The sequence below is a fragment of the Prenolepis imparis genome, unplaced genomic scaffold (genome assembly GCF_030444845.1).
Source record: "Prenolepis imparis isolate NDT839.2.m4 unplaced genomic scaffold, iyPreImpa1.0 SCAF_3, whole genome shotgun sequence".
NCBI classification, from domain to species: domain Eukaryota; kingdom Metazoa; phylum Arthropoda; class Insecta; order Hymenoptera; family Formicidae; genus Prenolepis; species Prenolepis imparis.
This window is the reverse complement of record NW_028141161.1, coordinates 11,924,231-11,947,543: the sequence shown is the minus strand read 5'-3', so window position 1 is coordinate 11,947,543 and position 23,313 is coordinate 11,924,231. Positions and strand designations below refer to the sequence as shown.

The 23,313-nt window shown below is 30.2% G+C and overlaps 4 protein-coding genes across 5 annotated transcripts in view; 1 reads left to right on the top strand and 3 right to left on the bottom strand.

Moving 5' to 3' along the window:
* The window catches only part of LOC145933922 (uncharacterized), a 179,488-nt gene extending 172,551 nt beyond the window's left edge, over positions 1–6,937 (bottom strand). Inside the window, exons 1-4 of the mRNA XM_083033980.1 lie at positions 6,801–6,937; positions 6,498–6,635; positions 5,778–5,912; positions 4,626–4,763 (exon numbers count right to left, since the gene is read on the bottom strand). The gene's annotated coding sequence lies outside the window, so the exon portion shown is untranslated. The remainder of the gene's footprint in view (positions 1–4,625; positions 4,764–5,777; positions 5,913–6,497; positions 6,636–6,800) is intronic.
* Positions 1,287–11,316, top strand: Sans (SAM_USH1G_HARP domain-containing protein Sans). 2 transcript variants are annotated; one of them, XM_083033976.1, is made up of 7 exons: positions 1,287–1,514; positions 4,096–4,239; positions 7,589–7,861; positions 8,116–8,383; positions 8,619–8,927; positions 9,638–9,839; positions 10,005–11,141. In XM_083033976.1, the coding sequence occupies exons 1-7, from the start codon at positions 1,492–1,494 to the stop codon at positions 10,250–10,252; spliced, it is 1,467 nt and encodes a 488-aa protein (XP_082890102.1). In that variant the 5' UTR covers positions 1,287–1,491; the 3' UTR covers positions 10,253–11,141. The 2 variants fall into 2 exon arrangements, with proteins under 2 accessions (XP_082890102.1, XP_082890103.1); XM_083033977.1 differs by lacking the exons at positions 1,287–1,514; positions 4,096–4,239 and adding an exon at positions 7,254–7,386 and having other exon boundaries at positions 10,005–11,316.
* Positions 11,317–11,463: 147 nt separating this feature from the next.
* LOC145933921 (HUWE1-associated protein modifying stress responses) lies at positions 11,464–20,430 on the bottom strand. Its single transcript, XM_083033978.1, has 5 exons — positions 19,446–20,430; positions 19,091–19,162; positions 18,141–18,312; positions 17,778–17,923; positions 11,464–17,459 (listed from the first exon to the last, which is right to left on the bottom strand). Exons 1-5 carry the CDS (start codon positions 19,636–19,638, stop codon positions 17,314–17,316), a joined length of 729 nt encoding a protein of 242 aa, XP_082890104.1. The 5' UTR covers positions 19,639–20,430; the 3' UTR covers positions 11,464–17,313.
* A 305-nt stretch (positions 20,431–20,735) lies between these two features.
* On the bottom strand, positions 20,736–23,277 carry Hlc (putative ATP-dependent RNA helicase DDX56). Its single transcript, XM_083033975.1, has 6 exons — positions 23,105–23,277; positions 22,592–23,035; positions 22,258–22,517; positions 21,723–21,915; positions 21,333–21,634; positions 20,736–21,164 (listed from the first exon to the last, which is right to left on the bottom strand). Exons 1-6 carry the CDS (start codon positions 23,192–23,194, stop codon positions 20,801–20,803), a joined length of 1,653 nt encoding a protein of 550 aa, XP_082890101.1. The 5' UTR covers positions 23,195–23,277; the 3' UTR covers positions 20,736–20,800.
* Positions 23,278–23,313: the final 36 nt, after the last annotated feature.

The window sequence follows — 23,313 nt, the reverse complement described above, 5'->3', positions numbered from 1 at the left end:
TCGTATAAAGGCAACCAGTTATAGTTCTTATATATAGTTCATAAACAACATATTAAAACAGATAAACATCAGTGTAAAGTTTTTAAGTCAGTGTAATTGTTGCATGCTAATTGTTGTAACATATTAATAAAAAAACATTCTTAGACCAATCATAACTGCGTCTTTTTCAAAGCAATATATATGTATACATATATTTATTTACTGTTTACACGTTTCCCGCGAGTTTAATATTAGTTATTACAGTTTTGTCATTAAATCATTGATCTCTTAGAATTCTTTAATAAAGCATTTTTGCATACGCGCAAATATGGTTTTATTTTTAATTTATTCAACCCTTTAATACGCTATATATCAATTCAGCTCCACATTGTTTGGGCATTCTATATATGTATATAGAATAGTTTTTATATATTGCACATATATGCAATTCAAACTAACAATTAAAAATTACAAAATTTGTTTGGGCGCACATTTATTTTAGACAACAAACAATGAACATTTAAACGGACATATGGCACTATCTATAGAAAGTTACTGTCACTAACATGGGACTTTAAAATTGTCGGTAAAGGTAAAGAATAAAGAATTCACCCGCGATCTTTTCTAACGCGTCGCTTCTTTCACGTGAAAAAAAAATACGTGAAATAATAAATAAATTATTATCAAACTACGCTACTTTTTCTTTATTTGATCATGCACAAAATAATTTAATTTAAAGAAAAAAATGTTATATTTGTAAAATCGCTCAAATGACATTTTGTCGCTCACTACTTAGTTATTTTTAATTTTAGAACCATTCATATTTATAATTCATATTTATAATGAAAAGCATGAATTATAACATATAATTAAAGAAGAGCATAATAGCTTTTTTGAAATTTTTTGTTATTACCTTAAAGTTAAATATATTTATAATTTACGCGAAGCATTTGAATTAATCAATTTACTTTTTTGCAAAAAATGTAAAAATATAGTTTTAGCTTTAGCAAAATGTATATACAAATATTCTATTAGTATACACATTCTTTTTTAATTAAATTTAATTTATTCGTTATAAAATTTATAAAAAAAAATTAAAATAAAATTTTTTCGTACAAATGATTTGAATCTAAGTAGTTTATCGATTCATGTATTGCATGAAAGGAATTTCAGGTGAATGATGCCCCGAACTGCGCAGGTGGCAAATCGTCTGGAGTACGCGCGAGAGAGAGGTAAAGTTGTCGGATCAGCAGAGCGAAACGTGATAGCCAAAGGATGGAGAACGAGAGGGAGGCCACAGTCTGGCGACCCAGGTGTAACTTGCCGCTCGCTCGAACAGTACATTGCCGGACGCAATACTCGGCACGCGGTTCACCTCAATGTTGTATCGTTTCACATCGTCATACTGCCTTTTTTGATTCGCGAAAAACACGCGATTAACACGCTGTTTTTTAAATTACAAACAATGTTATCTGGATAGCCAAATTCGCGAAATAGCGAACGACACGCGAAATGTCATCCGAGCGATTTCATAAGTGAGTGTATCTCTTTTTTGTTATTGTTTTTTTTTTAAGGATTCTTTTATGTATGTGTGTGCGCGCGTAAAATTGCATCTCGAGAATGTACTTCTTCCTCTTTCTCTTTCTCTGTGTCCCTCTTTTGCTTCCCTCTATCTTTCCTCTCTCTTTCTTTCTTTCTTTCCTCTTTTTCTCTGCTCCTGTTTTATACACGCGCTTCCACGTAGAACTTGTCTTGGAGTCCGGAAAGTGAAGAGAAATGTCGTGGGACAAGTATTCGCCTTGGGATTGAAAAAATCTCTGAGTCTGACTATACGGCTGACCGCACGAACCGATTCGAATGCATGGAGAACAGCGACTAAGTCCATCAAAAGTCATAAACGCAATATTGATGGAATTTGCAAATTGGATAGGACTTATATAATGCAATTCTTTTCTTTAATATTTTGTTTTACTATATATTAAAATATAAATGTGACAAAAAACTTTTAAATTTCATCTATAGTTATGTGAAAATTTGGTAGTTTGGCTGTTGCATTAATCCTTTTTGCAATAAATACGAGTTAAAACTTTATTTTTATTGATATTTTACGGATTTTATTATTTTTATTTTAGGGAACATCTTTAAAAAACGGAGACTATATATATGTATAATTGGCAATTTACACGTACACAGCACACAAACAATAAATTAAATAATTTGTGCAAGATCAATAATAATTGCTTTATCAGACCCATGATTTATCAGACTATAATAAAATTGTGTCAAGATGTGGTAAACAATTAAAAGAGTAAGAAGATATTAAGAAAAATCGTATCTCTCTTGATATTTATATAATTGAATTTGATTGATGTCTAATAAGTTATTAAAATAGTTAGACACGTTTAAACAACATAATAATAAATATATTATACTTTTACAAACGTTTATCATCAGATAAGTAAAAAGGATGATAATCGCGCGCGCAAATAATATACGCAATTTATTAAATAAAGATATACTTATTAAATATTACGAAAATATAGTTATCTCTACACAAGTGCAGAATAATTGTGATTACGAACTGCTTTGTTATAGTATCGTGTGCATCATAAGAGCGCGTGCGGAATTTATGCATGAGAAGAGATCTTATTTCATTCACCACAGAAATTTATTGCTCAGATCATCTGTAGAAATTCCAAGCGTTTCTATTAACTTTTACTCCCAACCAATAGTGCATATTACCACACGATTGATGTGCTAATTTTACAGACAATACATGGCACTAAAAAAAATATTATTCTTTGCGATATGTCTTATCGAATTTTGAGATATTTTATATTAATAAATTTTTGTCTATAAAACTTCCTATCTTTTTTAAAACTTCTAAATTTTCAATATTTAATTTGAAGAGAAAGATTAAAAATTGACTTTTATTCAAAATATTTTGAGAAAAAATATTTTATTATTTCTCAAACTAAATCTTCAAAAAGTTTATAAAACGATCATCAGATCTTGGTTTCAAAATAATATAAATAAGAATATATAAAATTTTTATATAAAATGTAAAATATTTATCATTTTTATTAAATATTTATAATTTATTTTGAGGAATTAATATCAAAGAATTATATATATATATAATACCAAGATGTATTTTATTTACATATATATATATCAAATACATCTTGGTATTAATTCTTTGATATTAATTCCTCAAAATAAATTATAAATATTTAATAAAGTACATTTTATATGAAAATTTTATATATTCTTATTAATTTATGTCAAATTAAATATTAAAAATTTAGAAGTTTTAAAAAAAGACAGTTTTATAGACAAATATTTGTTAATATAAAATATTTCAAAATTCAATCAAACATATCGCAAAGAATAATATTTTTTGGTGCCATGTATTATAATTTATATTGATGATATCATAATTAATGAAGTACCAAGAAATAATACTCGCTAATATGCAAAAATCGTTTTTTTCATGGAACACAACATTGGCAAATTGAAAGTGCCTATTGTCTTGCCTTGTAAATTGCATATATAGGTATATGCTCAGTGTCCAAATTTCCTTAATTGAAAAAGAGGAAAAATACAAATATCTCATGCGCTCACATTGTTAATGCAAGCACTTTAATAGCTTAAATCATAATTAAAATATCGCGAGCAACATGCCGCGAATAATTAGATGTTAAGTAACATGATGGATATGCATATTTCGCAAAGCTTTGTTTGCGATAAAATCCGTGATTCTTTAAGAAACGTGACGATAATTAAAGCAACGACACGGTTTAAATCAGATAAGATACTGTGATAGATCGCACGATAATATAACAGAATTTTACGATACTGTACGATACTTTGAAAAGTAAAAATATGTTCTCGTTATATCAAAATATATTATATACGTAATAATTAAAAATTAAAAATTAAAAATTAAATAATTAAAAATTACATATTATTTATCAAAATATCCTATCTTCATTTGCTTGCAATTTTTTATAAATATCGATATATTGACGTACAAACCACGAATTTAAGAAATTGAACTTAAAAACATTTGATCGAACAAAGAACGTATAATGCATAGGCTTCTCTTTGTCAAAGGGCCTCTCGAGAAGGAGCATTGGACGTTCTGAAAGAAGTTACGAGAAAGGATTGCAACACGCGAGATGAAGGAGGAATGACCCCAACATTATGGGCAGCCTTCGAAGGTCACATAGATGTCTTAAGACTGCTGGTCACTAGGGGGTATGTACGCATATCTTATTTTTCTTTTATGTCATAATTATATATAAGTACGATCAACGTCATATTTTACATTGATAGTTAATGCACGTAACAAGATATTTTCATCTGACTGCATGTATTTGATTATTGCAACTTATTGCAAACCAAGTGTGTAAGATTAATATCGTTTTGTGATAAATGAAAATAATAAATCGTGCATCAACACGACCATATTATAAGTTGCGAAAGCAATATATTCGGCAGAACATACATATATATATATATATATATGTAACTTCGTGTTTTATCCACTCACACGAAACACATGTGCCTATCAGGCACGAGGTCGTCGTGCCCTATGAACACGACAGCCCCACTAGTATATATGCTTCATAATTAGTACTTACTTCAACCACTGCTCACCGAACATGCGGGGACCCATCGCTCGTGTCAGCTCCAAAATACAGAAAAGTTCCTCGATGTTTTTAATCGTTTATCACAAACACTATTCGAACACTTGTACTTGTACACTTACACACTTGTTTCTGTAACATAAAAAAAACAATCATATTAATCATACTAATAAACTACAACATCTATACATAAATATTATAAATTATTCGTTTTTTTTAAGCGATTGTATCAAGGAATAAATTAAATTGAAAAGCATAAAGATTTAACAAAAATTACAGAGCTATTAATATTAAATTAATTTTATTTAAATTTCTTTGTTTTATAATAAAATACATAAAAATAAAATTTAAAAAATTTAATATATATATATATATATATAAATTTTACTACATATTAAAATTTTTTAAATTATGTAGGATGCCCAAGAATCTGAATATTCTAAATTTAATGACAGATTCCTTAGCTATTTTTGAGAATTTATTTTTCCTTAGTAAAAATATAAAAATATTCAATAAGTGCTCAATAATTTTCAAATTTTCAAAATTACTTAAATTACATAAATAACTTAAAAAAGAAAGTTTTTCGGAAATAAAATCATAAAAAGCTCCAAATAGATAACGTAATTGTACTTCAACTAATTTGAAGCAGAATATAGCTTGATAAATTTTTTTACATATTAATTTTGTTCATTTTTAAATATTGCATACAAAATATAATTATTATATATGAAATTAATTGCAAAAATATATATGCGAAAAACGGATGCAAAAACTTGAAAATAATTAAAGTGTTTAGACGAAGAGTTAATCAAATATCTAGCCAAACAGATTTCAACAATATACTCAACATAATATAATATTTTTATTAAATTTTTATCGAACGCGCTTTATAGCAATCAAAATAACGATTTAAATTGCATTATTTTTCCGTCATCGAACCTTTAGTCCTACTACTATATCAGCATAATAATATATGTGCGGAACCGGAAGTACGCATTGCAGGTGTCCATCGAGTGCACGCGGTGGCGGAAACCGTGATCGAACGAATAAAAAACAATACAACGCATACCCAATAAAGTAGCAAGCTTTATGTATATGTATATATACCTATATCACGTAATTGAAAACACACAAATAAATACATACCATATTTGCGAAATGAAACCGACGATTGAAATATTTCTCTCGTTTCGCAAACGAACCGATATCGCCAAATTTCGGGAAATCCGTCCGAAATTTGTCCGCACAATCCAGAAACTTGCAATCCGGCGGTAGAGATACCTGAAAATTTAATATAATTTATAACTATAATTTGATATATCGAACCATAATACGAAGCAAATCGCAATGTGAATTTCTAACATAATCGCACGAGAAGATCTCTATTACTCGCGTCATATGTAATTATGAAATGAAAAGATTAATACTTTTCCGGCATAATTAACAAGTTACCTCTTTCTTTTCCATAAAATTTTATGAAGTATCCGAATTCTGAAAGCTTATCAAGAGATCGATGCTGAATTGTGCGGAAAGAAATATGCGCGAAAAGAAACACTCGCGTAACAAACGGGTACAAGTTTAAAAAAATATATATTTGCGAAAGCAGTGATGCCAACGCAAGAATTTTATCTATCGCTTGAGTCATAAATCATAGCAAAATATAGAGGGCGCGTTCCAATTAGATATTCTCCTATATTCACTATGTATTGTTAGAAAGAGAGGGGAGTTTTGACGAGTGTAATTTTCTCTCTCTCTCTCTCTCTCTCTTAATATAAAAAAGTAGAATATATAAGACTATATAGATAAGAATAATATATAAATGTATCGCATAATTTATTTTGAAAACATATAAATAAATATACATACCATATTATTTGAAATGAAATCGACGATTGAAATATATTTATCTCGTTTCGGAAACGAATCGATGGCCAAGGTTGAGGAAAAATCCGTCCGAAATAATGTGTATTTGCACCATCCACAGAAACTTAATCGAATAAATTCCTGAAAATTTAATAAATATAATGTATAATTTGAAATACGGAACTATAACACGAAGCAAATCGCAATGTAAATTATTAATATTATCGCACAAGTAGATCTTCATTACTCGAGTCGCACATACATGAAATAGGTTAATACTTTTGTCGGACATAATTAAGAAGTTACCTTTTCCTTTTCAAAGATTTTACGAAGCCGTACGCATCCGAATTCTAAAATCTTATCGAGATCAATGCTGAATTGCGCGGAAAGAAATACGAACGAAAAGTAACACTCGCGAGAAGAGACGTACGTGCAAGTACATACAAGCTCTTTAAAACTAACGACAACGAAAAACAGTGATGCCAACGCAAGAATTTTATCTACCGCTCGGTCGCAAATTTTATCTATCGATCCAAGATCGATCCTATCGATCGATTAATGACGTGTGACCAATCACAGCCATTTATTCTTCAGAGAAATGGTTGTGATTGGTCAATGACGTCACTCGAAAACGCTACAATTATGGAACATTTACGATTAATATATATATATATATATATTGTAAGTAAGATGTACATGCGCAATCTATACTTTTATTATTATCTATGGTCTCGATTACCCGCGGATCACGTGACTGCTTCGATCACTTGTCACTTGTCACTTGTGTCACTCGTGTTTATTGTTAGATGCAATACAGATTTTTAATGTATTTTTTTCTCTTAAACACATGTATTAACAATATATGAGATGCACTGAATGCTATGTTGAACACGTATGTTATTAACATACACACAGATATAATAATAGAATTTATTAATTTCTTAGAGAAAGAAGACATTTTTTCAATAATATTTTATAAATGTATATTTAATTTTTTATTATTAAATATTATTTATTAAATTTGTACGCTTCTTTTCTTTTTCAGCTTTGAAAAATATCTGTCTCGTATTTATTTCGATATCGTTTTATTGTAGAGGCGATCCGGACAAGACTGATTATTTCGGTAATACATGCTTGCATCTCGCAGCGGCGAGGGGTCATGAATTCTGCGTGAAATTCCTGGTGAAATTTGGTTGCAATATTTGGTCATTGGATATCGATCGACACTCTGCCCGAGAACTTGCGGCAATAAACGGTTGCGAGAGAATTTTGCGGTTTCTAGATCTCGCCCAAGCCGATCAAGAATTAAATAATCGCAAAAAAAGCCGTCTGCTCCGGGAAAAAGCAGAGAAAGAAGCAGAGAAAAGGTATATAATTGCGAAATAATTATTGCCCTGGTTATTCCAGGTTTTAATTAATGCTAATATAAGAAAATATTAGTAATATTTTATATGTAATACTCTTTAAAAAATATAACTCTACTAGTTTATTTGACCACAGAAATAATCAGATTCAAAGATCAATATTTTATCAATAGCTTATATATATATTATTTGTTATACGTTTTCTAATTTGAATATATAGATTTTAATACTGATTATAAAAATATCTCTCTGTTAAGATTGAAAGACTATATGAAAAAACAAAAGATGGCTGAAATGAGGGCGGAAAAGGAACAGAAGAAACTCATAAAGAATCGTGCTAGATCGGACTTCGACGCGATGAATGAATTGAATTCTCAACGATCTGGCGTATTGACCTTTAAAGGCCGAATGAAACCTTCGCCGACATTTAGCGATATTGTTGGTACCACTACGAAGAAACACGGCAGCACGGTATGTCGGAAAGCTTTAGCGAAAAAAGCCGCCAGCGACTTCAAGGTCGTAGAGGTAAAAAAATTGAAAAATAATTCAATTTTTTACAATTACAAAAAATAATATAAAGTTAATTTTTATAACGTTATCTCCTGACAAAATAAGAAAATAAAAACAATTAGTAATAAATGTTTATTTAAAATTTTTTTAAACTTATATCGTAAATGATAATTCTCCTTTTTGCTTAATTTTATAATTAATAAATTGTATAATATTCCAATTATAACGTTGTATGTCATCATTATCATAGGTTGAAATGAATGGGAGAAAATCCATTCGAAGTCTGACTGGCGTTCGACGAGATTCTGAAGTTATGTACGTAGGCACATACGATACTGAATCTCAACATATAGGCAGAAGAGGAAAGATCTCTGATGTATGGGGTACTCTGAGCAAATCTCAGAGCACGCCCGATCTCTTAGGTGAAAGGATATATGACGAGGAAGAGGAAAATAGGGAGGAAGAGAATTTGAACATTGCAAAAGACACCACTTTTCTTCAGGAACCAGCCAGCATCTTCAATCGACCTGGCTTCGGTTCGGTAGCCTTTAGGAGGGCGGTTAGTTTTAATATTTGTACCTGTAAATCCATAGTTTCATTTACAACAAATAGTTATAAACTTGTCTTTTCGATAAAATTAATAATAAGCTAAAATCATAAATGAAAAATTTTTTAAAGAATTTTGTATATAGTGTTTTAGTTATATGCACATTAGAGAGAGAGAGAGAGAGAGAGAGAGAGATATATATATATATATATATATATATATATATATTTTCTTTTCTTTTCCTTAAATATCTCAGCTGTGATAAAGATTTATATAATATAAAACACGCGTCTTTTATTTTCTGTTATTATAATTCCAAGTTATTATAATGCTTCTTATATATTGTAATAAGGATCTTCATCTCATAAAATGTAATTGTATAACATAAATCACACGGCTATCTTTGCTATAACAACTCGACTCGTAGAAATCGGTATGCATTATGCCGTTGCGTTTTCTTTCATAATGAAGTGAATTATTATTTGTTCCGTTCCATTTGAATCAAGATTTGATTCAAGATAAACAAAGAAATATGAGTTGCGAAAATCATTGTGAGAATTGTTGTGGAAATACTCGAATGCAATTCTTTAAACGATTACACTATAAATATTTATCGGCTACATTAATTAAATAATTATGCGACGAATAGATTAAAAATGATAAAGTGAGCTAATTAATGTTTTCTATATTTATTGCATCAAAATTATTATTTTTATTAACAGATAACATCTACGCTGGACAATCTACCAGTCACGCAGATGGATGTTCAACTACAAAACAGTAATCTTTCTGGAAATGGTTCTACAAACGGATCCATAAATAGTAACAAATTTAGTCCAAATGGACACAATGAAGAGATCAGTATAGGAAGTGCTGGCAGTTTGGCACGCAGGCAAAGTTCGTGGGACGAGGATCTGCTTTCAGGTAAATTGAACGAACCTTACAAAGTACAATTGAAATATTATACCATAGATGAGACCTCTATGTTCTATAAAAAGTGACGTGATTATCAATTATCCTCCTTCGCTCTTGCTATGTCTTGTTTGCAAGAGAATGGAATATCACATTATTAAGTTTATCTGTAAACAGAAAGTGAAGAGACGGACGAGGAATGGACACCTTTGCAAAGATTTTTAGTCGCCAATAATCTCACATCTATACAATCTATCCTGGAATCAGAGCAAATCGATCTGGAGGCTCTAATGCTGCTCACCGAAACTGATATAGCAGCCCTCAAACTTCCGCTTGGTCCCAGACGGAAACTCACTAATGCAATCGCAAACCGGAAAAAAGCACTGAGCATGCCGGAGAGCGTAATCAAGGACAGTAAACTATAAGCAAAACATATTACATTAGCCATAGAGGATATTATTATTGCCGCGTTGATAAAATGATCCGTCCATCTACAAATGTATGACAAGTACTTATTGATTGATTTATGCAAAAATAAAAATTCTAAATTTTTCTGAAATTCTAAATATAGAATATCAAAGAATTTTGTGAAATTTATCGAATTAAAAAAAAACATTAAAAAGAAGATAAACAAATTATTAAAATTATTATTAATTTTAAATTATGCAATCACTTGAATCATACATTCGTAGCGCCATTAAAAATTTAGTAATATATTCGTCGGATAATTTTTAGCACATATCAGAATAATCTTAATCGAACTCCTTTGTGCCTTGTAGTTTTTAGTTTATTTACTATCAACATATATATTTTTCTCCACCATTTACTACTATAAAATACTAAGTTTAAGTAATCGTATTGGGGAGGAAGCGGGGACTAAATTATATATTATAATAATCGTAAAGTAAATAATCGCCAGAAAGAAAGTATTCAAAATTAGGAAAAGGAGCTCTCGACCACTATCAATAAGTAATAGATAAGATAGAACAGATAGACAGTTTATGCCATAATTAAAATTCAGTACATATTGCCATAAAATATAATATCACTGCTACTACTTGACATCAGCTTGGCAAGTTAATTAGATTAACATCAATATACATGAAATCTCAAATGTTTACCATAATTAATACACAATTATTTATATTAAATCGTTTTCGAAAAAATTACACATTAGAAAATATTTTAAATATTATTAACGAACTTTATATTGTGTAATAATTAAGACTTTCCTTTCTTTATGCGTAATTATTTAAAAAAGAAATAACTCTTAAGCAACGATAATAATAGACGATAAATATTGATTATTTTTAAATCTGACGATCTATTGAACGATAGTAATTATATAGTGAATTGTGATTTTTATAATCATATCTCAAATATAAGTGAGAAAGTATTGATAATTACTAAAGATATGAATTAGATTACAGTATTATATAACTTTCTAACATCATGTATATGCACATTATATCCACAAACAGCAGATGTACAAAATGAATGCATGACAATAATAATGTACAAAATGAATATATAACAATAAAGTATGTATATATATATGCACGATAGTCTCTATTCAGAATTAAAAAAAATGTATAATCATAATCATAACGTGGGCAAGAAAACGACCACGAGGAGCTTCTTTCTCTCGTGATTTATTTGTAAATGATTATCTTACAAACAAGAGGCGCAAAAATATACAAGCTTCTTATGTTCGCAAGAAAGTAACAGCACCATTTCACGCCTTGTTATGAACGCATATTCGTGTCCAATCAAGGCATCATATTCGTGCAAGTCTCATGTACACTCATTTTTCACAAAAGTGCACCAATGCAACTTGCAGTAATGTGCATCAGAATAATAAAGGAAGCAAAGAAGAAACGCTCGTAAACAATTTTTTGGTGCTTTGCGTTTATCAAACATATGTTTATACGTTTCTACGCATCAAGAATGTACGAAATACAATATAATTGTGAAAAATATAATACACAAGTGATTCCTCTTCACTCTCTTCATCTCCGCTTTTTAGCTTATGAATATACTATTACATCGGGGGAGAAGAGATTTTGTATATTGATTTCATTATATTTTCAAGTATATATTTCTTAGAGGCTTAGTTCTTAAAGACTCTGTGTTTCTTAGAGACTGTTAAACGCGTCTCTCCATCATTATATTATTATACATTTACATTTTTTCATATAAATATATCATTATACTTATATAAACATAAAAAGATTTTTTTTTCGCATTTTGACAAATATCTTTTACATTGGCTTAACATAATTCCATACAAACTTAGTTTGTCGAAATTATCAAATTTTATTAAATTATAATGTTATATTAAATATATCAAAAATCGATTTTTAACAAACAATTTTTAAAATATAATTTTTTCAAAATAGATAATACATATTTGTTTCTTGTATCTAAATTTAATTATATCTTAATTAACAAAACCATTTTAATTTCAAATTTGCTCGACGCATTGTATCTGTAAATATATTATCTTATAATGGCCCACAGATTTCTGACGAGATAATTCTTCCATGAGAAAGGGAAAGCTCCTCACATGTGGGAAAATTTTTTGCGCTGACCTCAAAGTGTCGTCTCGTACGCATTGTTCGCTCATTACGCAAGATGGGAAAATGCCAATTACATCGATGAAATCTGTTAATATTCAAGTAATTAATGAAAACTTACTCGCTAAAGAGAAAAGGAGCATATAATTATCATCGATCTCAGTTTGTAAGTAATTTTCGGAAGAGAGTAAGAAGCTATGTATATATATATATATATATATATATATATATATATAAATAAGTAAATGTAAGAATAACTCTCTACCTCGTATCCTTCAATAGTATTCGTAAGTATAATTTGAGAAAATAATTCTCGACAATATTTTTTTTTCTTTCAAAATAAACCGATCAAGAACAGATGTTTCAATTATACAGTATTACGAATACATGAAACGGAAACGAAATTCGGTGCGTTTGTAAAGTTGCCTCGACATCATTTCGTCGAATTTGGTGCGCTCGCTTATGGATAAAGTGTACCTAAGTATGGCATCTTCGCATACGATATATATCTAAGTGTGTATTACTTTCTTCTATCATAGAGTTACGAAAAGAACGACATTTACACAGAAAATATTTTCGACAGCGCTGAAATGAGCTGGAAGGAAGAAACGTGTGTTAAAAACGATGCAAACGTACAAATTTTTCAATCGATCTTTTTACATCATCGTGAAAGCAACGTCTTCCTTCCATGATCTGCATATACAATAGATATATAAATGGTTCGTTCGCAAAAAATAAATTCTCCACGGTTGCTGTGTTCTTACTGACGCGAGATTGGCGCATCGTCAACCTCGTCCAGAAAAATGTATAATTGAGGGTAAAGCCCTCGACATTTTACTAATTGCCGATCGCACGATATTATTGATAAATATCATTGTTAAAGCTATCGCATAGTAGTTAATACTAGTAATGATATTAATTATTAGCGATATATCTAGGTTTATTGTAATTAGCATATGTGCTATATTTACAACTGAACAATTTTTATTCCTTTCATATGAATGACGCTCGAATAATCTTACGAAGAAACGAAATACAAATTGACTCCTATGTGATTTTTGAAGAACAGTATGACTATTGCAGACCGATTAAGCTATAAAAGTAAATCTTGCACTTATAAATCATTTCGGTAAGCACGAATAGCAATTATTAGTCTGCAGCCAAAGCTACTTTCCTCTTATTACAGCCATATTAAATTATTACATCAGATGTGAGAAATCACACTTATAAATCTTCTTCTTGCGGAATACGTCTAAATTAATTACCTTTCTGTTACATGTATATGCGTTCAATAATTTAAATTAGTAAAATATATCGAACGAAAACTCTGTTCTATAATTAATAAATGCATGTCTAACTCATCTGCATGAGTTATATTTCTTATATTTCTTCAAAGTAAAAATAAACTTTATGGACTTAATAAAGTTAAGATTTCAGAACAATTTATTAATCTACAAAACAAAAAAGAGCATTTGATATATTTTATTAATCTATATTATCAAACGCGATAGCATATGTCAAAAAACAAATTTATTTCGACATATTTTGCACAAAAAAATTATATAATTAATGTGTATGACCTCATTTCTATCATCATATAATTTAATCATGGACCAGTAGCTTTAAAATTGATGCACATTATACGATATAACACGATACGGCATGATATATTATAACATGATAAGATACGATATTTTTCTGTGACGTATATAAACATATGCGTCACGTTAAATTGACAATGATATGTAAAGACAAAGATTGAGAACGATATAATATTTCGAATATTAATTGAAGAAAATATTTTATCGTATCGCGTGTCATTGTTTAATAATATAAAATGACTTCAGATGCGATATTTAAGTACAAAAATGGGAAACTGTGTTTTTATAATCTGAAATGTAATTTTTTATTATAATCTTCTATTAAAGCTCTTTGAATACTGTTTTGCAAAATCACATGTAATTTTAAAGTAAAACAATACATTGTTAATTTTGTGAGATATTTATATTTTATTTCATTTTTCCAATAATTCAAAAATAAATAATATCACTGTAAACACTTTTAAAGTCGGTATTATTTTTTATCTTTCTTTCTCTTCCTCATCTAATAATAAGGAAATACACAACACCAAATCTCTTTTATGACCAAAAGTTTATTTTTAAACATTTTTACCCAGTTTTAAGTGTTTTTAAATTAAAATCAAAATCAAAATTACTATTATCATATCTTTTACATATCAGTATGTGTAAATATACAATTTTTATCGTATCGTTGTCATATAATGTGAATCGAATTTTAAAAGTCTTCGAAATTTCAAATAGAAGCAATGTAAGACATATTAGCTAGAAATAATGTACATTTACAATCAACCATATTCATATTGGACATGTATGGGGCTCTCACTCTCTGGCACAAAATGTTAAACGCACAATCGTTAAGCGTTTTTTTTTTTTTTTTTTTTTTCTCCTCCCATTAAATACATTGTTATATATCTATATGTGTATATATATATATATATATATATATGTGTGTGTGTGTATATATACATATATATAAGTATATAATATATATATATATATATGCACACATATATATACACACATTTAAGATGGGATCATTATCTCATCTACCCTAACAAAGTCTACGTTTATATAAGTTTTTATTGAGTGAACATATATGTTGTCTTTATGGAGGTATGAAGTACTAAATCCATTTTTTTGCATTAACGTAGACCTTGTTCGGGATGTAAAAAGCTTGATATCTTTTTGACGGTCTCTTCTTGTTTTAACAAAAGATAAATCAAATTTATATTATTGCATCACTTTTTCCTTGCTGTTTTGATATTGATTTGTTATAATAAATTAGTTACACGTGCCTACTTGCCTTTTATTTTGCCCTTTATCTTGCTTGTCACACTTGATCTTATATTAGAAATTTGGTTTACTATAATTAATAAGACTCTCTCTTTTCTCTCACAATGAGATCTCTTTAAGAGATATTATCGATTATATTTTCGTAATATTCATAACTACTGCATTTCATATAGAGTTAAGAAATAAAATGTTTCATTAAATATTTTGAATATTCTATATTTCTCTTGAAATATCGATATTATATCTTGTAACTTTGAATCGATAATCGTTTCAGTAACATAAAAGTCTGACCACGCAAAATTAAAATCGAAAAATCAGGCAATAATAATTTAATTCATGATAATGTACATGATGAAATGAGAGCGTAAAATGTTCAGAAAAAAATGCAAAAATATATATAAACATGAAACAAGAAAAAATAGTATGCATATATATATACACACACACACACACAAATACACACAATTTATCATTCAAAAATATTTCAACAATAGAATAAATGGATTAATTTTGATACCTGTTAAATGAGATTTGAAATGTGACAAAAATCGAAAATTTTATGTATATCATAATCATACTATTATGACTCTCTTTTTATCTAAAATCAATATTATAATAAATAATTTAATAAAGTATTTACTGTTCTCTCACTGTCACATTAAATCATAATTTCAGAAACGGAAAATTTGAATCTATGAATAAAAAGTTTTCCTTCTATATAAATAAATTAGTTTTAGTTTAAGTTTTAATCTAAATTAGTTTTAGTTTAGTTAAAATGAATTAGTTTTTTATATACATATTTATGTATATTCAATAATATTAATAAAATATTATACTAAAAACTACTATTATACTATAGTATTCTGTTATTATATCATTATTCTACTACTATAAAAACTGTTGTGTTCTTTTATTAGTAAATATGTATATAATTCATCTGCATGTGTCTTACATTCCCAACGAAAATATATCTTATGACAATTTGCCAAGATTTATATGACAATCTATTAATCAAAATGAAAAGTCTTTAGTATATTTTACCAATCTATATTAGTAAATGCGAATGATAACATACAAAAAACTAATCTCAATGTATTTTAAGAAAAAACTTACATGATTTTTTATTTCTAACATCAGAATTCAATATGTCAGTGAGAGAGCCAGGAATCTTAATGCAAAAAACAAGTATTTCACAATTATTTTGCCATAAATTATGTTTATTAATTTTGAAATAAGGTAAAAATATTCTTATTTCATCGATTAAAAATTTGAATTATTTTATAAGGAAGCAAAATAATCTAGAATTTATAAGAAAGCAACAAAATTGATTAACAAACATCAAGATGCTTATTATTTACTAGAAATTTGAATATACATATTGATATATGTATGTTTATATAGACTTAATATTTCGAATAGCGTCATATATTTGCTTATTAATTCTTCTAATAAATTGATTTACAGATCGACAATACGATAGTCTTGTATATTTTTACATATGAAAAATTAAACTAATCGTGAGCACTTTAAACAATATTAAGACGTAAAATAACATGGTTATGCGCTCTCGTTTCTTTAATTTTGTATACACAAACGTAACAAAATGCATAATATATAGTTTTTTCTAAATTTTGATAAATCTAACATATATATATCGGAAATAAACATATTTTGCATGTGTAAACTATTATTTTGCCAATATATTGCCAAAATAAACATCCCACAAATATATATACATATTCTGTGACTCTGAATATAAATTATTTTAAATTATATGCGTAGGTCAGAACTATAACTGTACAAGCATAACTTTTAAGAGATTAAGTGATTTTGAACATGATATAAATCGAGATCGGCAGCAGAAGCTTGGAGATATATACGAACGTACTTACCTGGCAGTGTGAACCACTACCGGTTTCCTCCAATGATTAACACATAACCGGGAGTTATGTAGAAGAGCTAAGTTATTAGTCATTAGTCGGGTTGATTAATCAACAGGGAGCGAGAGAGTAAAGCTACCATACGCATCGCGCGCCGTTACAGTGTAGTACGCGTACGTTTGTGCGTGGGTGATCCCATGTCCACGTCATGCGAAGCGGGTCGTTTATGATGTCGAGCCAATTCGTTGTTAATAAAAGCCGACAATTCGGCTTGTCTTCCGCTACGTCGAGACACTTGAGAACCTGGGAAAATACAATGTTTTTCAAAATTTCATCATAAGTACATTGTTCCGTGTAAATCTGTTCTGTATTTAATTAAATATGATTATAATAATCTTTATTTTATGTAATATTAAATATTATATAAAATAAATATAGATATTAGATAGTTTAAATATAGATATTAGAGAAAAAACTAAATATTGCAATTTAGTTTTTTTCTTTAATAGATGTATGCTAAATAGTATAACATCATGAAATGTAAAAAAGTTTATAAGATGTAACGATTTTAAATCAGAAGAGAGAAAAGAATTAAGTTTAGAAGAGAGGAAATATATATACCAGATACTGCAATGGCTTCCCTAAATGTGTGTAACTCAGGCTCTGGATCACTGCCTACTGTTGGTGCTGGAGCAATAACCATACTTGGTGTTTGACTCTGCGACGATGGAGAACCACATACCATCATACGAGGTTTAGGTGAACTTCTGTTTTGCAACATATTGGATCATATTAAAAAATCAATCAATATTATTTATTTACCTGTTAATTAAATAAAATATAATATTAACACACACAATAGTTTAATTTAATAATAGAGAACATTTAAAATAAAGAAGACAAATCTGTATAAATGTGAGTGAATGATGGCTTTCAAATACATTTTTAATAATACATTTAAAATAAATGATAGTGAAGACAAACCTATGTGGATGTGGTCGAGGTGGTGGTGGCTTTCCAGCAAGATACGCAAGAAGATCTTCCCTGCGAATCATACGTCTTTTTTTTCTAGCCCAATTCATTATTTCTTTACAATGTTTCTGTTTGCCCATTTCCACTCCCAGATCACTACATCGCCTCATACAATCCACTGAATCTGTTTAAACAATTTTTTGTTAATTACAGACACAAATAAATTTTACATAGCATATTTCTGAAACAAGTGGTCAAACTTAAAAAATATATTCTGCTTGTAAAAATAAAGAATATGAATGGTATGAATGAGTACAAAAATGTTATTATAGTGATTTTCTCATTATACATTTGCTATACACGAAAAGCTAAAATAATAGCTTGCCAAGAAAATATATATATATATATATTATAATGTATATAAGTATAACCAATATAAAGATATGTTGCAATGACTTGCCGAAAATCTTCTTTATATATGTAGACATTACAGCGATTTAAAATTAAATTGCTAAATAAGCTTAAAAATCATTTCTTAGGCGACTTACTAGGTATAATAATTTATACAAACAAGTTGACTTTGTATTATATAATGCAATAAAATTATATATTTGAAAAATCTACATACATAAGAAAAAATTAGAATAAAAGCACATCGGCATTTTCTAATTTCTCGGTATCATATTAATAATACAAAATTGCATTCATTGTTCGATAACAGCTGACCCTGAGTGTGGTCAGCCATTACAGGTGCTTATTTGCGACTTTGTAAATGACGGTCATATTTCAAGTATAACAGAGGAAAGGTACAAGGTACGAGACTGCAAAATGATTAAACGTGGAGAGGAGGCTTCGTAGCGCTACGACACGAGAAAATGAGATGGCCGAAGAGAGAATGTGGGGATGGCCATGCGTTTATCTCTAGGGGTCATTGTTGACAATGGAGATCATAAAACACGCACCTTTGTATAATGATGTTACAGTACCAGCAGCAGTCTGAAAGGGCACCCATAATGAGACGCCCAGCGTGCGGTCTGTAAAATGGTAATTAAAGATTTAAATGAATGGATCGATGATATCCATAAAATGGATGGATTCTGTTAAAAGGCTTGCGGGAACGAAGGCGCAAGATCGCCATGTGTAAAGATCGTTCTCGTAACCTTCGCGACGTGACGGATGTGACGCGGAGAGAGACTTTAATTAAGTACCACGCGTTCGAAGCGACTAAACGTCATCGAGGCACGAATTCCGAGCATTTTATTTTATTTTATTTTTTTTTCTTTCGAGATAGAGGGGAGATGAATAATATCGTAGAACCTTTGTACAACTGGGCGATGGCCGACGCGGTGGTTTGGAATTTCGTCCACATCTGCTGCGAGTAGAGCTCCTTCTCGTTGTGCAGCTGATTCTCGTAATCGGGCTCGGACTCGAGCGCCTCGACGCACTGCTGTTCCCAGTTGCTGTACCAGAGGTCCATTATCGGATCATCCTCGCTCCTGTCGTCGCTCATAGCTGCCGATCGCGCGATCGACGCACCACCACTCGCTCTAGCTCACTTCTTCACTTGCTTCACTCGCTTCACGCACGCACGCACGCACGCACGCACACGCTTCCCGCATGCACGTGCACTCACACGCGCGTGCGAACGATCCTCGTCGTGTGTGCAGGAGAACCAGAGCGCCTCGCCCACACCTACTCGAGCTCACACATATGTACACTTATATATGTATATGTATATAGCTGCGAATTGCCCGAATATTGCATTCGTTCTCGAACGGAGCGATCGAGGCTTCGATGATAACAAGAGCGACGTTACACTCGCGTTTCACCCAGTCTAGCACTCGTTATTCACGCACTCTCGCCTTCGCGTAATATAATGAACACGCATGCCTTTGCTTAGTTAGCCTGGGAAAGTCAAGTCAATCGCGGCCATTACAATTATTACACTTCGCTTTCAGTACTCCGAGCACGAGTATGCACGATCATTCGATATCACGCACACCTTTCCATTACTGTTCAATATGAAGTCCGGGTAGATAACTCCATGGAAGCCGAGGAAGGAATGACAAGCGTCCCACTTGGGAGAGAGTCTCTTCTCCGCGATGAGCGCAATTTTAGCTCCCTTTGCGACGTATCAATGGAAAGGGCACGCAGGATGAATCGCGCATTTTTGCTCTTTGTATGTGTACACTCACTAAATATTATCCCTTGCTTAGATTTTTGTCTGTCGGACTAAATACCATGTACATACAACGTATACATACGTTCACTAAACTCTACACATGCTGGAACAAACGCGAGCGCCCCCATATAACTTCCCATAATAAAGTGATTCGAGAGATTTTCTTCTGAACATGCGTGACTAAATGCGCATGCGCATATTAAAGGACAAAGATAATATCCGATTCATTCTTTCTCTCTCTTAGATCACCTCATGTTTTTTAAATTGTATAGAGTTCAATAAAAGCATATTTTTTCTCTCTCTTCCTCTATAAAATGTACTGAACTTAATTCATTATATATATACAATCAAATTCAATTTCAAATTAATATTGCAAAACAGGAATCGTAGCAGGTAGGATTTTTACACACATAGCTACACATGAGTACGTCACGTACTTGTGTGTAAATTTAATAGATTTATAAAATATACTAAATTAATTTACAAGGAATTATTTTTTTGTCGGTATCTGTAAACTTATCAACGGATTTGACGCGCGAGCTTGATGTCTTGATTTGACAGCTGTTGCTCCGGATGATGCAGCATCTCTATCAAATTTTCTTTTTCTTTTTCCTATTCCCATGATACCCTTTAAAGTTGGCGGTATGATATATTCAGGTACATCTTTTAGATGTGGCTGCAGTTTCACAGTATGTAACGCCTTATCTTGGCGCAATGATTGCAGATCTCGCGGATTATCCTCGAAATAACTTTTTAACTTTTCACAATTCATAACTTCTTGTTTAATTTCTTTTAATCGTGCCTCTCGGACAGCAATTCTTGTGACAGCTTTCCAACCATCTTTTGCACGATAACTAAATTATTACAATTAATATAATTAATAAATTTACATACAATTTTATAAAGTAAAATAAAACAAGTGAAAAAAAAGAAATTAAAAAAAGTATAAGAATAAAAGTATGCTGTATTATTTTACAATCCAATTATAATGTATTAAAATAAAAGAATTGAGTAATACATACCGGAAACCTTCCACTTCTTCCAATTTAAATAAATAAGTCTTAAATAGATTGTCACAATTGTAAGTGCGCTTTAATTCTTCTTCTACTTTCTCCATCAATGGTCTTTCTCTGATCGCTACAAAACTAAGGGCAGTTCCTTGATTCTTCCCACGAGCAGTACGTCCTGCTCTGTGTATGTAAGAGTTTATATCCAACGGAAAGTCAAAATTGATTACATTAGAAACAAATTGGAAGTCAATGCCGCGCGCTACACCCGATTCTTTATCTTTCTTTCGTTTACCCTTTTTCGTTTTTATATGTGGCTGTAAAAAATGAAAATAATGATATATATATATATATAATATATATACATATAAAATATACATTTCATTACAACATATATGTTTTTACCTCTTCTAATGCCTTCTCATCTGATGCTATTATGATGTCATAAGTGCCACTGTTGAATTGTGAGACTGCTCTACATCTCGAAGTTGCCGGTAATTCAGAGTTTAAAATACAAGTGGGAATACCAAATTGTTCCAGGAACAACTTTAATTTATAACATCTATCAACTGTGTTTACAAAGATTATAGTTTTTCCCCTAAGAATAAGAAATAATTTATTTTTAATAATTGGAAAATTATAATTTTTTAGAAAAAAACTGAAGCTCTAGTATTGTCTCAAAACTTCAGAATTAGTTGCATTTCAAAATGATTGTCAGATGTTATGTTTATTGTTCTCTCTTTGTCATTTGTATCCTCAAAACACATAAGTATGTGAAACAAAATTTTGAAACAAAAAATGATATAAAGCATCTTCGCTACAAGTATCGAGTAAACATAAGTATAAGCAATAGGAAGCTACAATAGACATAACATTTTAAATATTTCAAAATTATGTCAAAAATACAAATGATTTTAAGTACTGAATTAAAATATATTACCTAATTAAATGTAACTTCAGTAAAGCATATAAAATGGCAGCCTTATCAGCTTCCTCTGCTGCCAAAGTATAATGAGTTAATTGTGTCGGAGGAGCTAAAGGTGGTTCTTCTAGTTTTAAAATTGCAGGATTATGTAGAATCAACTTTTTCAAGGCTTTAACATCCTCAGATAATGTAGCAGATGCTAAAATTGCTTGATATGCAGTTGGTAGATAAGTTAATACAGCTTTAATTTCGTTTTCATATCCAAATGAGAACAGCTGAAATAATTAAAGTATCATTAAATAATTCTGTTTACATAACCAAAAATTTAATTTATATTATTTATAAGTACCAGATCAGCTTCATCAATTATTAATGTTTCTAGGCTATGTTTCAGCATCACATTTCCTGCTTTTAAATGCTGCAATAATCGACCTGGTGTAACCACAATAATATCTGGCATTTCATTGAGTAATGGTTTCTGTGCATTTAAATCTGTTTGTGGACTAATGTCAATTACTCTGACTTCTCTATAGCATTTTATAGTCAGGGACATGATGACATCATAAATTTGCTTGCACAGTTCCTTGCTAGGTGCAACAATCAGGCCCTTAATTTCCTGTTTCTTTTGTGAACGCTTATTTACTAATATTTTCTGGATAAGTGGTATTGCAAATGCAGCAGTCTTGCCTGAACCTGTGCGTGCTTTAAGTAAGACATCCTTTCCTTCAAGTACAAGAGGTATCGCTTTTTCTTGTATTAATGTAGGTTCTGTCCAGCCCAATTTTGCAATAGCCTAGAAAATTTTTCCACGTTTTTACTCTTTAATATATTCTTCAAAAATTCTTTAAATGATTTAAATTACCTTCAATAGCCTGTCGTCTAATTCTAACTCGTGAAAATTTTTCGGTTTTATTTCGTTTTCTTCGTCTAATTTCATCTCGTTTATAGACATGTTTATACAATATTATTACTCTTCAAGTTTTCAATTGCAAACTCCAATTCTATTCTAACCTAACAAACCTGCATACACATAATCTTTACCACGTGACCAAGCTTGCCAACTCTCCTGTA

Coding starts and splice junctions, on each gene's coding strand:
- Hlc (XM_083033975.1), bottom strand. CDS start 23,194: ATGTCTATAAACGAGATGAAATTAGACGAAGAAAACGAAATAAAACCG. Junction 21,635..21,722: donor ATGAGAAGGCATTAGAAGAG/GTAAAAACATAT, acceptor CATTTTTTACAG/CCACATATAAAAACGAAAAA. Junction 21,165..21,332: donor GAAGAAGTGGAAGGTTTCCG/GTATGTATTACT, acceptor GTAATAATTTAG/TTATCGTGCAAAAGATGGTT.
- LOC145933921 (XM_083033978.1), bottom strand. CDS start 19,638: ATGAGCGACGACAGGAGCGAGGATGATCCGATAATGGACCTCTGGTAC. Junction 19,163..19,445: donor CATCGCCCAGTTGTACAAAG/GTTCTACGATAT, acceptor ACCATTTTACAG/ACCGCACGCTGGGCGTCTCA. Junction 17,924..18,140: donor CCTCGACCACATCCACATAG/GTTTGTCTTCAC, acceptor GTTGCAAAACAG/AAGTTCACCTAAACCTCGTA.
- Sans (XM_083033976.1), top strand. CDS start 1,492: ATGTCATCCGAGCGATTTCATAA. Junction 7,862..8,115: donor GAGAAAGAAGCAGAGAAAAG/GTATATAATTGC, acceptor CTCTCTGTTAAG/ATTGAAAGACTATATGAAAA. Junction 8,384..8,618: donor GCGACTTCAAGGTCGTAGAG/GTAAAAAAATTG, acceptor TCATTATCATAG/GTTGAAATGAATGGGAGAAA.